The sequence below is a fragment of the Pavona decussata genome, unplaced genomic scaffold (genome assembly GCF_977016875.1).
Source record: "Pavona decussata unplaced genomic scaffold, jaPavDecu1.1 SCAFFOLD_124, whole genome shotgun sequence".
NCBI classification, from domain to species: Eukaryota; Metazoa; Cnidaria; class Anthozoa; order Scleractinia; family Agariciidae; genus Pavona; species Pavona decussata.
This window is the reverse complement of record NW_028145538.1, coordinates 371,789-387,448: the sequence shown is the minus strand read 5'-3', so window position 1 is coordinate 387,448 and position 15,660 is coordinate 371,789. Positions and strand designations below refer to the sequence as shown.

Here is a 15,660-nt window from a genome sequence, read left to right as displayed (position 1 = left end):
AACCTGAGAAACGTTAGCCTAACATTTTTTAAGTTTCAAACCATTCCAACCTACTCTGTCTCTAGCCAGAGGCACTAAACGACAGTTTAATTGCACTGGGGTGATAATTTATAACAAAACTAGACAACTATTTTATGTTTCTGTTGACGGACAAACATTTTTGGGTTTTGAAATGACATCAAATTCGCGTGGTACTCGAGCAGGTTCAGCTGCCTAGCAAAGACGAAGGAAGCGTAGTACACGAAAATGAGATAGAGAAAAAATGGAAGCGGATCAAAGATGCCGTGAAACAGTCAAGGGTGTGCTAGACTACAGAACAAAGAAAAGTAAGAAATGGATCAGCTCTGACAGCTTGAAAGCAATTGAAGCTGACAGGAGACAGCTCAAACGGTAAGTAGTATTAGTGGTGCAGGGTCGGAGAAACTTAGAACAAGGATGCAAGAGGATTACAGGAAAAAAGATCTAGTAGTCAACAGAAGCCAGAGAAAGGACAAAAGAAAATGGGCTTATGGTAGAGCTCAAGAAACGGAAAATGCTGCGAAGCTCGGACACATGAAGGGGGTCTATGCTGCCACAAGGAGGTTATGTTGTGAGTCACCAAAGAGAATTGTTATGGTGAGAAAGATGGACGGAATTGTCTTGGTAAAAAAAGAGGAAATGCGACAAAGGTGGAAAGTACACTAGTGCACAAGTGCAAGTGGCTGGAATACTCTGCTAAACGACGATGATAGAGGAAATAACTTCAGGCCCCATCTCACTAAGAGTCAGATCAGGAGATTAGGAGTGCTATCATTAGGCGTAAGCATGGTGAAAGGTAATGCACCTGGAGTACACAAAGTAACAACAGAGCTCCTCAAAGCTAACGTATCAACAACAGTTAATATACTTCATAAGCTTTTCTGTACAAGATGGTAAAGTGAGACTGTTCCTGCGGCCTGGAGTAAAAGTCTGATTATCGGGCTGGCATAGAAAGAGGATTTCACCAAGTGCGGGAACTGGAGGGGGATTTTCCTGTTGTCTGTTGTTGCAAAAGTGAAGGGCAGGGTGTTGATCAGGAGAAAGTCAGATGGTGTTGACGTAAGGTTAAGGAAGGACATGCAGGTTTTCGGAAAGGAGCACGATAAAGCAGATCTTTGTACTTAGGAACATTGTGGAACAAGATCTTGAATGGTTTTCCAGGCTTGTTTATATGTATCGTTGACCTCGACAGTGTTCACAGGGAAACCCTATGGAAGATCGTGGAGAGCTATGGGATCCCAAGAAGATCAAGGCATATATGGTGGTAACCAATGCCCTGTGTAACAAGTTTTCTGCAGTTTGCACTACAATGTGAGTATCAAGTTGCAGAAAAATTGCTTTGTGAAGCAGCGTACGCGCCTTTAAAAGTTGTTTCTTTTCTGCCCCGCTTTACTCGATATCTTTATTCGACGTTAAAACCACCTGAAATGTGTGTTTACCAAGGCTTTTCTCTTATGCAAATATTGTATTTATTGGTTCAAAAAGCTTTTAGCCGAAAAGTTAGTTTTCTTTGTCTTGCTGCCCATCTGTATATACCATTGGGATTTTTTAATAACCTTCGCTATCAGGAAACTGTACCGGGCGGAGTGACCGTTAATTAAAACATGCATAAATGTATAAAGACAAGGTATAACATACTATGTATACTATGTGATATGTATGTACGTCTGACCAATTTCCTGTTTTAGTGATTTTAAGATTGAAAAGTAAACACGTCAAGGCCTTTTGGACTGTCTGAAAGAGCGATGAAAATTATATATGTGCTTGGTGATGGTTGATTCTTGGACTAATAATGCCGTCTGAAAGCATTCTCGATAAAACAAGCCTTTCTTGTGTATTTTAGCAGTTTGTCCTTATAAACTGAGGGTATATGTAATGTTTCATCACTGACATTTTCAAATATAAAGACATCTCAACCGTATTAACACACCGACCAACCTTTTTATGCATTTTGTTCATCTCTCATCTAAGTGTCACCAAGACTGATATGTCAAAGCAAATACAATATGAACCTTAGAGGCAGTTTATTTGTAAAACCACGATTTTTAATTGTCACGTTGGAAAAAAATATACATCGCATTAAGTTTCATTTGAAGTTATAAGGTTTGGCTCTTGAAGGATAAATCTCAAAATACTTTGGAGAATTAGATCCTTTTCTCTAGAGAAGCATCTTGAACACTTCTAAGTGTTTTTAATATGTGGTCTTTTACGCAAATTTAACGGTTCAAGATTTCAGCCGGAATTCGGGGACAATTTAATACGTGTAATAGACTTATTTACTTTCATCGGACGGACCAAAACATACGCTCATTGCAGATCTTGTACAAAACAACCAAAGAAGTGAACTCTTTGACACCAGCTTTCCAATGGATCAGTTCCGTTCTTTTGAACTAGACAAAGATTCAAATCCCACAAACGGAACTCTTCAGCCAGAAACGTCCTCGGAAAAGGTAACGATTCTGTGGTTTTGGATTACCTCTGGGGTGATAGAACTTCTGATCCTTTTAGCTAACGGACTCCTTGCGTTTGTCATCATCAAATCACCCAGCCTCCATCACTCGGCCAACTGGTTTATCCTGTCGCTTGCGGTGTCTAACGTCTTGTCAGGAGTTTATGTTATCCCGTCTTGCATGATTTGCAACCTTTGGCTATCCTGTGACGACAACGTTCGCTTAATTCTCTCGGATCTCGTCATATACGCCTCCATCTCTAACGTTTGTGTGATGAGCCTTGATCGCTTGGCTGCAGTAGAATTTCCAATGAAATATCACCTCATGGTCGTCCCAAGAGTTAAACTATGGATTATTTTAGCCTGGGTAGTTCCAGCTATCATTTCAGCAGTCCCTTTCTGCTGGATGTTTGCCGAAGCTAGCTCCGCCATAGTGGAAATAAACAAAGTATTTCGCGCCGTACAACTTGTTGTCTTTGAGCTCGTTCCTTGCGCAATAATGGTACTTGTTCATGGTCGTATTTTTTTCATACGCCGAAGGCACTCCAGACAAATTCAACTCCAAAGGACTCATCTCAACCTGATGACACAGGCTTCAAACGACAGCGGCCATCGCTCAAACTTAAGAGCGGAGAAATCCTTGGGAGTTATTGGCACCTTGGTATTTTTCTTTGTGTTTTGCTGGGTTTTCTCCATAGTGCTGACTTCTTGCAAGCATTTCAAAATGTGCTCAGTTTCCCAAGAAGCTCTGCTCGCTACGTCTTTACTGACTTTTGTAAATCCCGCTGTTAACCCAGTTATATGTTTATTTTTGAAGAAGGATATCCGAAATAAGCTACTGAAGTTGTTTTGATGACTTTTGGCATCATCTATAGAATAATTTCTTCTGGACTGGTTCTATTTTTGACTCTGTGGATTTAAATTTTTCAATGTGACCATTCATATGAAAGTTGAAAGATAATTAGCATTGCTTCCTGATGGTCCTGTTTATTACATGCTGATTCTAACTTGAATGAATGAATGAATGAACGAACGAACGAACGAACGAGCGAGCGAACGAACGAACGAACGAACGAACGAACGAACGAACGAATGAATGAATAAATGAATGAATGAATAAATGAAATATGTAGCAGAGGGTAAGCCCTCAGCTAATAGGGGACACCTAACTAAGCGTAACTGAGAATCTAAAACTGTACAATGTATAAAAATGATAAAAGATTAAAAAAAATATACATATAAACAAGTCTATTCAAAGTACATCAAAATAGTGACAAAAGATCGAGGACAAATATTTTTTCGGCGAAAATAGTATTGTAAACAAGAAGTCTAGGAATTGCATAGATAGCAGCCAGTGCAACCATCTTTTAAGAGGCTTTATGAATCACAATTTCGTATTTGCGATTTAAAGGTATTAAGATTGCTTTCAAGTCTCTTCTTACTGGATAAGTTACCCCACTTGAGATTCTGAACCAGGTGATATCCTCAAGTGGAACCATTCACATGAAAGCAATCGAGTAGACTCTTCTAACTTTTGAGTCTGTGAGTGAAATCGCAAAGTTTCAGCTGACGTTAAATTTGGAATTTACATTAAAGTGATCAGTGAAAATGGCCATTTACTGAGGTCGGGTGTCATCCGGGAGAACTTTTTCCCTTGGTTCACTTGTAAATAAAAGTATAATTACAGCAATAATACTGTTAGACTTTCTCAAAGTCCGTTTTTCGTGGGAGTCGAGTCCCTTGTCGGTCAATCTTTCGGCGCATAAGAAGACGACTTGAGTCAAGTCTATGATATTGTAAACCTAATAAAATCGACGCTAAATTGAAACTGGTGATGACAACGTTTTTTTAAAAACTGCATCCGGTGTGTGATGTATGAACAAATGTTAAGACCAAAAGACCATTGTCAGTGTTTTTTTTTTCTTTTCAGTTAAGACGCAACTGGCCTAGTTTCACTACCATTCAAGTAACTTAGCCATCTTTTATCTGTGAAGTCACTGTATCTTTCCAACACAGGAACAAATAGTGTATGTTCGTTTGTTTTTCCGATTGTACGTACCTTTGATTTATTAAATTTAATTTAGTTTGATCGTAATAAATCATGTTAATATCATGATACCCATGTCTCTGAACTTCCTGCTATGGGACTAAGTCAGGATGACTGTTGCGCAGTATTCGGCGCTGTACACATAAATGTAAATAATACATGTGGAAATAAAAAAATAAAAAATAAAAAAACAAAGAAATCTATGAAGTCACTGTTTTGAATATGAGTACTATTATTTTATTTGATTAGCAAAAAAATTAACTTTGAATTATGTCGAGTCTCGGGAAGGCATAATTTTACATGCTGTAGCTTCTTGCTTTACCCCCGAGGCTCCCGAATAAGCCTATTCACGTTGCGAAATTGACCGCAGTATAGAATTGCGGAAACATGTTATGAATTACATAAACTTTCGACCTTTACGCAAATTTACAGACGAATTAAATTAATAATGCGATAAAGTTGAAATTGTTGAAAATAGTCGATAAAAGTGGAATAACGATAATAGCGATTGAATTCCTTTCTAAGTTTTACCTTATATATTTTTAACAAATAGTAATAAGGACATGTAAAATAAACGTGACCTTTATTTGCTTCGAAAAAAACTGAGATTCTTTTAATTTATTATATTTTAAACAGGGATACTCAACGCGAACATTAAAGCAAAATACTTGTGAAAATTAATACTGTTTGATTTGTTCGAATGCTTTAGCTGAAAGTTTAAATTGCAGAAATCTAAGGGAACGACATATCATTTCCCGAATTTACCAGCTGTTGTTTGTTTTACGAAAATACTACCTGAGCTTTTTTCCCCTTTTTACCGACATATTTGCCCCTTCGAAAACGAAAGGAATTAGTTTTCCAGCTAGTGTTACGAAATTTGAAGCTGAAAATTTTCCGAAGAAAACTTTAGAACACTTTCTTTACAACTAATTCCGAAATAAACCATTCGGTGGCCCTGTCTAAACTGATGCTACCGTGAATATGCCTAGTACTCTACTGCACCATTTTTCTTCTCAGACGCACGGGCTCTGGGAACGAGCGCACGTGTCAAATGCGCGCGCATGTTTCTATTGTGTTGTGTGCTCGTGCGTCATACGTTTCAGATGTTAACGGTAAATTTGTAACGGATCGCGAAATGAAAAGAGCTTGTTTGTTTATTCCGTTAAAATCAAGCGAAGTGGATATAATACATTGAAGAAGGAGAATTCCAGTGAAGGTGAGTTTATTTTATCACAAAACTATTTTTTTTCAACAGATCATTGGTGGTAAAACTTGAACAGTATTTGGGGTAATGTCGAACGGCTGTAAAATGTCTCTTCGTGGAATTAACTGTTACATACCAAAAAGTTACAAAATGATTGGTGTTTTTTTTATTTCAGTGTTATATTTGTTATCACCGGTGTAGACAAAAAACCTTGGATTTTCGCGCTTATAAAAGAAAATTCATGAGGACTTTTTCTTTAGCTAGTCTTGTCGAAAGGTAATTTTTTATCAACCCTTTTGAAGGTGGCCCACACTTTTAGTGGTGGAAAATGGTTCTTTTGAAAAATTCATATATTGCGCGAGGATTAGTCGCCTCCGTTCGTTCGCTAGTTTAATTTTCATCCGCCATGCCAGTTTCCACATGATAGAATGTATATTTCATAATTTTATGTCATAACATCTTGACAGTTTCACATGAATTTTTCTCATGCAATTTTTCAGCAAAGCAAATTAAAAACTATACTTTTCCTTTCATTTTGGTTCTATTTCTCATCAGATTAATTCAATAATTATTTTCTATACTGTTTCATTTTCGCTCTTTTTAGAGCGCGTTTTCAAATTTTCGTGGGTTTCCTTTGGATTACAAAATTTTAATTATAAAACGCAAACAGTTTGTACTTAGACTGACGTAAATGCACAAGCCATTATCTTTCCTTCCTACAAACTTATGATATATCAGCGGCTATTATTCAACGCTTCTGATGTGTAAAACGTTTTCTGATCTACCTTTCTGTGATCGTGAAGAAGCTTTCCACTGATAATTTAACCTTTCAAGCTGTTTTTAGAAAGAAATGAAACTATATGAATAGAGGTTGTCTGGGTAAGCCGTCTGCCTTACAATTGCAACTCAGACAGTTATTAATTTATTCACTCAAAGTTAAGTTCTCGAGACAGCGGTCGCTTTGCATTTTAAATGAAATATACTGAAAGTCAAAATGGCTGTGGTCTCGTTAAAACGTTCCGAAATTGCTCTTTACATCAAATTATGTTATTGTCTCGATGATGTGGAGTGTTGTTCTCGGAAGGGTTCAAACATTAGAATTTCATGAAAACTCCATTGCAGGCTAATGTATTAAATGAATCGCAGCTTATTTTGCTAATACATGAACAAGAAGCTTGTGTTGCTCGCTTAGTAGATGGAGACTGCTCGAAACTTTACTTGATATTCTTAAACCGAAATGAAATTTGTCACAACTAATCTCCATTTTGTAATTTAAGTGGAAAATGTCGTCATTCAATGCCCAAATAGTATCAAAATTCATACTTTACAGTTTGGTACTTTATTCATTGGTTTCCTCGCATCTAATACCGTACGGCTACGCGGAGACGTTGACTTTCTCGCTCGGCCAATGTGGAAGCGCGCTAACACAGTCAGACTTTCGATCACACCACACACTTGTGCACAAACTTGATCTCTACCGTTTTGTTGTTTTGTTGTTAAAAACATTTGTTTCACACATTCTTCGCACCACTTACTATTAAAAAAAAAAAAAAAACAAAATGCTTTGGGAATCAACGACGCTTTGGTTAGCTCTATTGCGCCCTATGATTGGTTGGCAATTCTTCAGCCACTGAGAACCAATGACTTGCTCGCTGGCGTTTTCCCACGCTTTTCGCCGCTTATATGTATTTGCTTCGTGTTCTAGGCCCAGTTGTTCAAAGCCTGATTAAACTAATCCTGGATTAACGTGAACTTTAATTCGAGTTTAATTACTAATCAATAATGATTCTTTCAAAAGAGTTTTGGCCCTCAGTTTTGTCTTAGACGAGCAGGATAAAACCCTCGATTAATTTTTAATCGTAGATTTGCGTTTATCGGCTTTCGAACAACCCGGCCCTGATTGGTCCATTGTGTTGTTTGCGTCTGTTGTGATTGGCGAGAGGAATTACTTTGGTTGTGGTTGATGTTGAAAACCGCTCTTGTAATATCCCTACCCCAAGTCATTTTATGCGGAGTATAAATGCTTTTTTAAAGTGTTTGTTTGAATTATGCAGACACTTTTGGCGCGCACGAAAGGTATAACACCTTTGATGGACGTTGAAGGACTGTCAAAGGTGATGCAAATGTGCTACTGTGGAACAAAGACGTACCCGTGTCAAAAGTCGCTAGGGGCGTTTGTATCACGCACCTTTCAGTCATGCCTTTGATAAGAAACAAAGGTGATCAAAACCAAATTTTCGTGCAATGTTTCTATATACAGTCAGCCCCATTCACACCAACAAAACATGTTTAATTAAACCAGGTTTAACAAAATGAAAATTGGTAACAGAAAGCTGAACCATTGGTTTTGACATAGGATTCAAGTAAACTTTAACTTATGCTTTCATTTGTGTAGTCGACAAAAATCCGAAAGCAGCTTTTATGAAGGAAACAATTTTAAACTGTGTTTAACTAATCAGCTTTAAACGTGTTTAAGCCTTGGTGTGAATGGGGCATAAGTCAGAAAGGAGTAAACTCTAGAGAAGAAACTACAATTATGGGAAAAATATTATTGTGTCGCGACGAAAAATTTAAACTAGTGCGATGTGAGGATTCCCTAGGGTATCTATCATTGTTGTTCGGTCTCTTGTCTGATTATTCGTGTCACATAAAAACGTTCATGCTTTTCTGATTTCTATAAAGAGAGGATTTTCTTTTTCTAGGGATTTTGGCTATAGATGGCGTCAGCATCTTCTTTGGCGGATGAAACACTGAAGGAGATACCCACTGTTTTTAATATCTCAACTGGCGCAAACCAGCTAACCTTGCCATTAAGCGGCTCTCAACGTGCAACCAGAGGTAGGTGGTATAAGACTGAACCTGAGAGTACGTCTTTGTTGCACTAAATTTTTACGATATGCATGTGCTACTGACCTAAATTAAACCTACCGCCAACTTTTGCCGTTAGTCTTTCCTTAGGTATGACGTAGAAAGGTCGCATGCGAAAAAGTTGTATTGTCTAAGTCGACCATTAGAGAACTTTGGTTAGTCCGACTTATCTCAAAAAGACTACATGGTTTTCTAATTTCTACCAAGACTTCCCAAGCCACGAACGGAATTGGGAAGACATACTACATACTTTAGAGCTTTGAACGATTGGGCCTTCCTGCCTAACGAATTAAAAAGACCTATGCCTAACGCGATTTTTAAAAGGAATCTCAATAAATTTTTATGTGACTTGTTTTAGGTTAGTTTATATATATATTTATAGTAGATCCTAATTTTTATTGTTACCTATTTTTATATCTTATCTTAGGGGATATTTTGTTACTTGCTTCTCTTTTTTTATTTCAGAGGACCCCCTGAAAACCAGTTTATCATCATCATCATCATCATCATCATCATCATCATCATCATCATCATCATCATCATCATCATCACCAGAGCCCAGTTGTTCAAAGACCGATTAAGCTAATCCTGGGTTAACGTGAACTTTGATTCGAGTATATTTACTTATCCATAAGGATTCGTCCAAAAGATTTTTGTCCCTAAGTTTTACCTTAGATTTTTATATGCCATTAGCTTAAAAGGAGCCTTTAAAATCATTTTTAATGAGCGAGACGAAAACCTCGGTTAACTTTTAATCGTTGATTAGCGTTAATCGGCTTTCGAACAACCCAGCCCAGGTCATTGATATTATTTTACATCTCTCTCCTCAGTGTTTCCTATCATCCCAAGTGCCCTTGGGGAACCTAGCCTTCAACCCACTACGTTGGTGTTTCCTTCAGGAGTAGCGTTCGATTACAAAAATTATCCAAAACTTGTCTCTGTTTGCTGGCCAGTGACTTTTGATCAGAGGGGCAACGCCGTGTTAGCAAATAATGTACCTAGCAATGGACTATCGCAGGGAATTGGCAACGGAACGAATTCCGCTACTAACCAAGAACTCCAAGATATTGACTCCGTTTTCAGATGGGATCACCCTCCGAAAGAAGATAAAGACCTTGTAACTGGTACACCAAAGATTAAAGCGCCCATATGTGCTAGTGGCCAGACGGAGACATTGGCGAAAAGCGCTAACGGCTGCGTGGCAAATTCAACTGTGCTGCAACAGATGCCATCCTTGGTTCAGCCATGCGCATGCCCCATTCACGAACCTAGCATGTTTAAACGACCCAAACTACAGGAAACTGAAGTCGGTGGTCGTGTTTTGCTTAACTACGATAGTAAAAATGGACATTTAGATGAAAATATTAATGCGACTTCTTTAAGAATTCTGGATCAGAATACGAATCTGAGGGCACAACCAATTCATGGGTCACTTGGCTTGCTTCATGACCAGGGGAATGAAAAACACTCGGCGTCGGGTCAAGTTCTGAACAACGGAAGTATTAAAAATACTTACAGAGAACAGGCAACAATTCGTCAAATTGTGGGAAAAGTACCAACAAGAATCAATACTTTTTATGTTTCATTCTGTATGCCTGAGGAAACAAAGCAGACGACTCAGTTGGAAGGAGGCGACATCTCCTGTTTTGTCAACCAACAGAAGGAAAATTTAGTCGCTAGCTCCAGTAATGTTCCTAACAACCAACCCAGTGGACAATGCTCTGAGGGTGAAAACACTCATGGTACATCTGATAACATTACAGCAGGACCACCAAGAAAAAATATTTTATCAAGCTCAACTGGTGTTGAACTGGAACAACAAGATAACCCGGTGAGATTTTATGTTTACTACGAGTTAATTGCCCGATAATTTTCTTTAAATTAAAATAATTCTTGTTTTTGAACTACCCTGTTCATGTACCTACGCGATGAAATATTTTTACGCCTTCTTGAGGGTGGCGGTCAATTGATGTGTTTAAGGATGATGCTTCCTAATACAGAGGTATTTTTGCACAGTTTATTATTATGTGCGACTGAAAAGTAGTTCTTAACAAGGGCTATTGGAATCCAAGAAGAAGATTGGGGATAGCCACGAATTTTTCTAAGATAATTAGGCTTCAATTTGGAAAAAACATTCCATGCATTGTAATGTAGTTTAAGTCGTTTCAGAATAATTGTTACTTCAGTAATTATCTCTGAAAAATGCATGGCTATCCCCAATTTTCTTTTTGGATTTCAACTGGATCGTTGCTAAGATCTTCCCTTCCTGCAGAGTCTAAACCGTGCGCGCGCGTGCACAAAAAAAATACTTTGAATAGGTAGGCACCATCCTTAAGAAATCAGAGCTTCTAGGACCATCCCGAGATGCGCAGAACGTATGCTCAGTATGCAGTAGTAAAAGGAGGTACCCAAAGGGGCACTCTCATAGGGATATTTCTGTTCTTTGGTCAAAGCTGCAACACGTTTTAAACAGCGTGCCTTAACTGACACTTTAAATTGCTCTTACGGCATAGAGAAGAAAAGTAATTTTTCAGAGAAAGAATAGGCCCTAAATCAAATTTCTTAAGTTCACATGTGTTTGAACATAAAAGAGTTTGAAGACTTTAACCGAGGAGATCGATTCCACCTCTCTTTTTGCAAGTTTTAAAGTAACGAGAAAAACTGACTGAAAACGAAACTGTGAATCCCTGAAACTTAGAAGAGAAAGCGCCGAGTGAATTGCAGCAAACATGTGGTTTATTGTGTATTCATGTATCTAGGGAGGTGAAGGTACAGGAAAAATGTGTTACCAGCCGCCAAGTTCCAAGAAGACAAGAGACGATGCTCCAATTGTTATCGAAGATGATCCGGCTGAAACGGCTATCCAAAACAACAACGTGGAAAGCTCTGAGGAATCACCCTTGTTTATTTCTGCTCCGAAACAGGGTGCCAGCCAGAGCACTAGCTGTCTGCCCACCACAATTGCATATCAATCTACCAGTACTGTTCTTCAGTCCACAACAAGCACAGGAAATGCTCCTGCAAAAGTAGAAGCCGGAAGTAAGCAAAACGATGTCAGGGACTTAATTGCCAGGATACGGTACATAAAAAGTAGACTGCATCGGGCGGAGGATGAGCAAAGAAAGAAACAAATGCTGAAAGCCATTCTTGGTTTGCAGAAGCGAGTTAAGGCTCTCACCAAAGGAATGCGAAACGAGAAAACGGACACAGCTAAGAAACAGGAAATAACTACAGACAGATCTGATGAGAGAGGAAAAGCAACTTCCGGTGAAGAATTAAGGGAAGTGATTCATCGCGCAGCCTCCGAGTCACAAGCATTGGATATCACTGATGCTGAGTCACAAGCTGGTCATGTGACCCAAAATGAAACTGGGCTTGGAAACAAAGAGGGCGGGGGCGCAAAACGTAAGTTGAAGAAAATTGTGTTACCTCTTGCATTATTGGAGCCCAAACTGTCCAGTATAAATTTGTAAGTTTATGGCTGGGTTGGAGTGACCCCGGGAAAAGAAAACCTAGGTATTTTTTCATTCCTTATGTAAATTCAAAAATATATTGTATCTTTCACTCGTTCATCCTAAAATTTATTCCTTCTGCAGGTGACGTTCTAACTTCAACTGAGATTCCAAAGGAAGGCAAAGAAACAAATAGTCAAGGTCGGGAACATTGTGATGAACTTATCACTCCGTGTCAAGCCACCCCACCCCCTCACAAAGACACAGGACACATTGAAATGAAAGAAACAAAATCTATAGAAGTTTCTAATGATAACGATGATGACACTAGCATGGCAAACAACAACAACAACAACAAGCGACATGAACGTGCAAGTTTGTCTCTGCTAAATTCGGAAGGTATTCTGAAAGACCCCATTGTAAGTTTACCAGCAGGAATTGGACTGGACTCTCCACCTGGGACTTGCAGAAAGAGATCGTTCTCGTCGTCCAACGTTGGCGAAAAGGAGTTTCAAAGAAATCAAAGCCCCACGTCTACGAAAATGAAACGATTGTCGTTATCAGATAAGGAAGTTATGCACAAGATCAAAACGATTTCTTCTGGTGCACTAGATATCACGCACGTCGCTCGAAGTGTCACGCAAGTTACAGCAGCAGAAAGTTTGGTGCTAAATGAAAAGCACACCGTTAATGACTTAAACGTATTGCCTGAGAAAATATCTTTCTTGCCAGTAAAGGATGAAATGGAAAAGAGTGGCTCCAATTCTTTTAGTTTTCAAGACGTCAGCCATAACACTCAGGGTGTCACGCAAGACGAACCTATAAGAAGTGTGGCACCAAATCATAAAAACGAGGTTAAGAATTGCGTGACACTCGAGGAAAATGTGACAGGAAAGGAATTATCCGATTTGCGCGCTAAGTATGAAATGGACAAGATTGGCACAAACGAATTGAACAAACAAGACAATGCCGTGGAACTAGAGAAGACAAATGCAACAAAAAAATGTGACCTTTCAATGAATGGTTATGAAAGTAACATTAGCGTGTCAGATTATGGCAGTGTAGAGGCAACTCAAGAGCCGGCTTTAGTACAAAATAAAGGCGATAAAGAAGGGAACAGCTTGGGGCATGATGAGATAAATTATGTGTCACGACCTAGTAGTACAGTCACAACTCAAGTTATTAATGAAGGGAATATCGAGAACAATGAACCACCCAAACCGTCTTTGGTCGATGGGTTGGAAGATGGAGTTGGTGGAGTCGAACACAGCAAGATCCTCCAGGATGACGAGAGAGGTAAGCATTAGATTCAGTAAGCGCCTCAGCGGAAACATTCCGGCTTTTGAATGTTGTAACCAATCCATTTATTAACTTGGGAGGGGAAACGAATGCTTGGTTATATCAACAGCTGACGTTTCGAGCGTTAGCCCTTCGTCAGAGCGAACCATTCGTGACGAAGGGATATGGAAATAACCCCTAACAGGTCAGTGTGGATTATTAAGTGCTAATCAATTTACTCGTGTTTTTAAAACTTACAGGTTGCAGTGCAGAGGATAGGTTGAATAAGATTTATAACGCAGCCAGTTCTAACTTCAATGAAAACAACGTTGGTGATGATGTTGAAATGGAAGAAAACCTACCTGTATCCTCACAAGTTTCCTCAGTGCACGAAACCTTCACGCGGGAAATGCGAGATCTCGAAAACCATAGATTCAATGACTTTCCCTTGGAAGATAACGAGAACGATCAAGAACTTTTCAGGCTTTCTCTAGAAACAATTCAGAACGAGCAAAGTGCGGAAAACTTTATAAGTCCTCCTTTACACAACCCAAGCGGAACGCAAGAAGACGTGGATTTAATGCAAAGTTTGCAGATTCGTCAAGCCAGGATTCTAAATCTGGCCGAAAAGAGAGATAGACTCTTTGATATGGTAATGAATCGATTGTAACTTGGTTATAATTTTCTTTTTAGTTTTGTCATTTACTAGACTTTATTTTTTCCACCATGATTCGTTTAATTCTTTTAGCAGACGTTTTCTTTTTAAATCAGCACCGGATTTTCAGGAGGATTTCTAATAGTATGCACTTATCTCACTGTGGACAGCATCATTGCTTGTAATTATTTCACATAAAAACTTTTTAATAAAGCAAAATTAATTAATTAAAGTTGTTTAATTATATTATCGCACCAAAACACTAACTTGCAATGGTTCAATTTCCCAGTTGTGCTTAATGACCTGGCCTTTGAGTTGAAGCGAGGCTGGAGTTGACGTTGTTTTGATACAAACCTCAGTGCTATTCAAATGTAAATGAAAACTACTCAGCATAAGAACGAAACGGTTTTCGAATGAAAATCAGCGAGGTTTGTATCAAAACAGAGTCTAATCTCGTACCCAGATCTCCCACGGTCAGGCGGAAGGGACATCCCCGAACCGACTGAGATCTGGGTACGAGATTAAACAGAGTCAACTCCAGCCTCGCTTCCACTCAAAGACCAGGCCACTAAGCACCATACTGGAACTAATGGGTTATTGTTCGCACTTATCCGCTCTTTGTAAGATTCAATCGTTCTGAAAAATTAGCCATACCAAACTTTCGTAGGGAAAGTTTTTAGAGCCATTGATCAGTATACTAATTCAGTCATTTGGAAAACTCTTTCAATCTAATTATACCATATGTTATCCATAAAGTTTCCAGTTCCATTTGAAAACAAAAACGTAAGTCTATTTGATTGTTAAAATAATCCATAGGCTACGCTAATGCCTGTCGAGGGTGACTTATTGTTTCAACGCTGATTAAACGTCGCTTTTCTGCATAAAAAGTCATTATTTGTTTGAGCTTTTCGTGGCGATATATCCAGAAGGTAAGCGAAATCTCGGATAAGAAACTTTATTATATAGCTGAGCCGGTCTACGAGAAGCATTCTCATTGGCTCCCTTAGCAGTCCGAATTTTTCTATACGGACCGCTAAGATGGACCGTTTGCAATAGATCGTACGTTTGAAAGGAGTCTGTAAAGTGTTTCAATTTTGACAAAAACAAGGCAAAAATGTTTTTAATTAAATTTATGAAGTAGAAACAGTTCAAACCGTCAAGTAGGAGTTTTAGGGGTCGTTTCACTTCCATGCAATTTTATCTTGCACTGCTTGAAAATAAACAAATTTCGCGCGGACTAGAAAGCAACAAGGGGAAAGTCTATATAATAAAAAAACCTTATAGGCCATTCCCCAATTACTGTGAACCTCATTATGAAAGCAAGGCTAAGTGCAAAACTTTTCATGTGAAAATTAGTTTTGTTTGCATATGAATGAAAACTTATTTTCATTATAAAAACTTTGCACTTAGCCTTGCTTTTACAATGAGGTTCAGGGCAACTCGAAAATGGCCTATTGAACTAGAGCTTGTTCGGTCCGCATTGGAAAAATATTGGTCTCGTTCTTTTATTTGCAAGTTTATGGACCTCGCCTTCGGTTCGGTTCGTAACTTGCAAAACAAAAGACCTCAAACGGTCTTAATTGAGCCGTCGAAGTCACCTTATCGGTAGAGCTAATGTATGTCGATGTAACATATGCCGAGAACTGCACTATGATGTCCATTTTTCTTTGAAACGAGACTGATTGTTTT

At 38.7% G+C, this 15,660-nt stretch overlaps 2 protein-coding genes across 3 annotated transcripts; both read left to right on the top strand.

Annotated features, from left to right (window-relative positions):
• The first annotated feature begins 2,104 nt into the window (after nucleotides 1-2,104).
• On the top strand, nucleotides 2,105-3,324 carry LOC146469327 (beta-2 adrenergic receptor-like). Its single transcript, XM_085123358.1, has one exon. The coding sequence runs from the start codon at nucleotides 2,385-2,387 to the stop codon at nucleotides 3,318-3,320; it is 936 nt and encodes a 311-aa protein (XP_084979484.1). The 5' UTR covers nucleotides 2,105-2,384; the 3' UTR covers nucleotides 3,321-3,324.
• Nucleotides 3,325-5,599: 2,275 nt separating this feature from the next.
• LOC146469326 (uncharacterized) lies at nucleotides 5,600-14,193 on the top strand. Of its 2 annotated transcripts, XM_085123365.1 has the most exons (7): nucleotides 5,613-5,730; nucleotides 5,894-5,994; nucleotides 8,421-8,556; nucleotides 9,417-10,417; nucleotides 11,346-11,991; nucleotides 12,183-13,334; nucleotides 13,577-14,193. In XM_085123365.1, exons 3-7 carry the CDS (start codon nucleotides 8,436-8,438, stop codon nucleotides 13,984-13,986), a joined length of 3,330 nt encoding a protein of 1,109 aa, XP_084979491.1. In that variant the 5' UTR covers nucleotides 5,613-5,730; nucleotides 5,894-5,994; nucleotides 8,421-8,435; the 3' UTR covers nucleotides 13,987-14,193. The 2 variants fall into 2 exon arrangements, with proteins under 2 accessions (XP_084979490.1, XP_084979491.1); XM_085123364.1 differs by lacking the exon at nucleotides 5,894-5,994 and having other exon boundaries at nucleotides 5,600-5,730.
• Nucleotides 14,194-15,660: the final 1,467 nt, after the last annotated feature.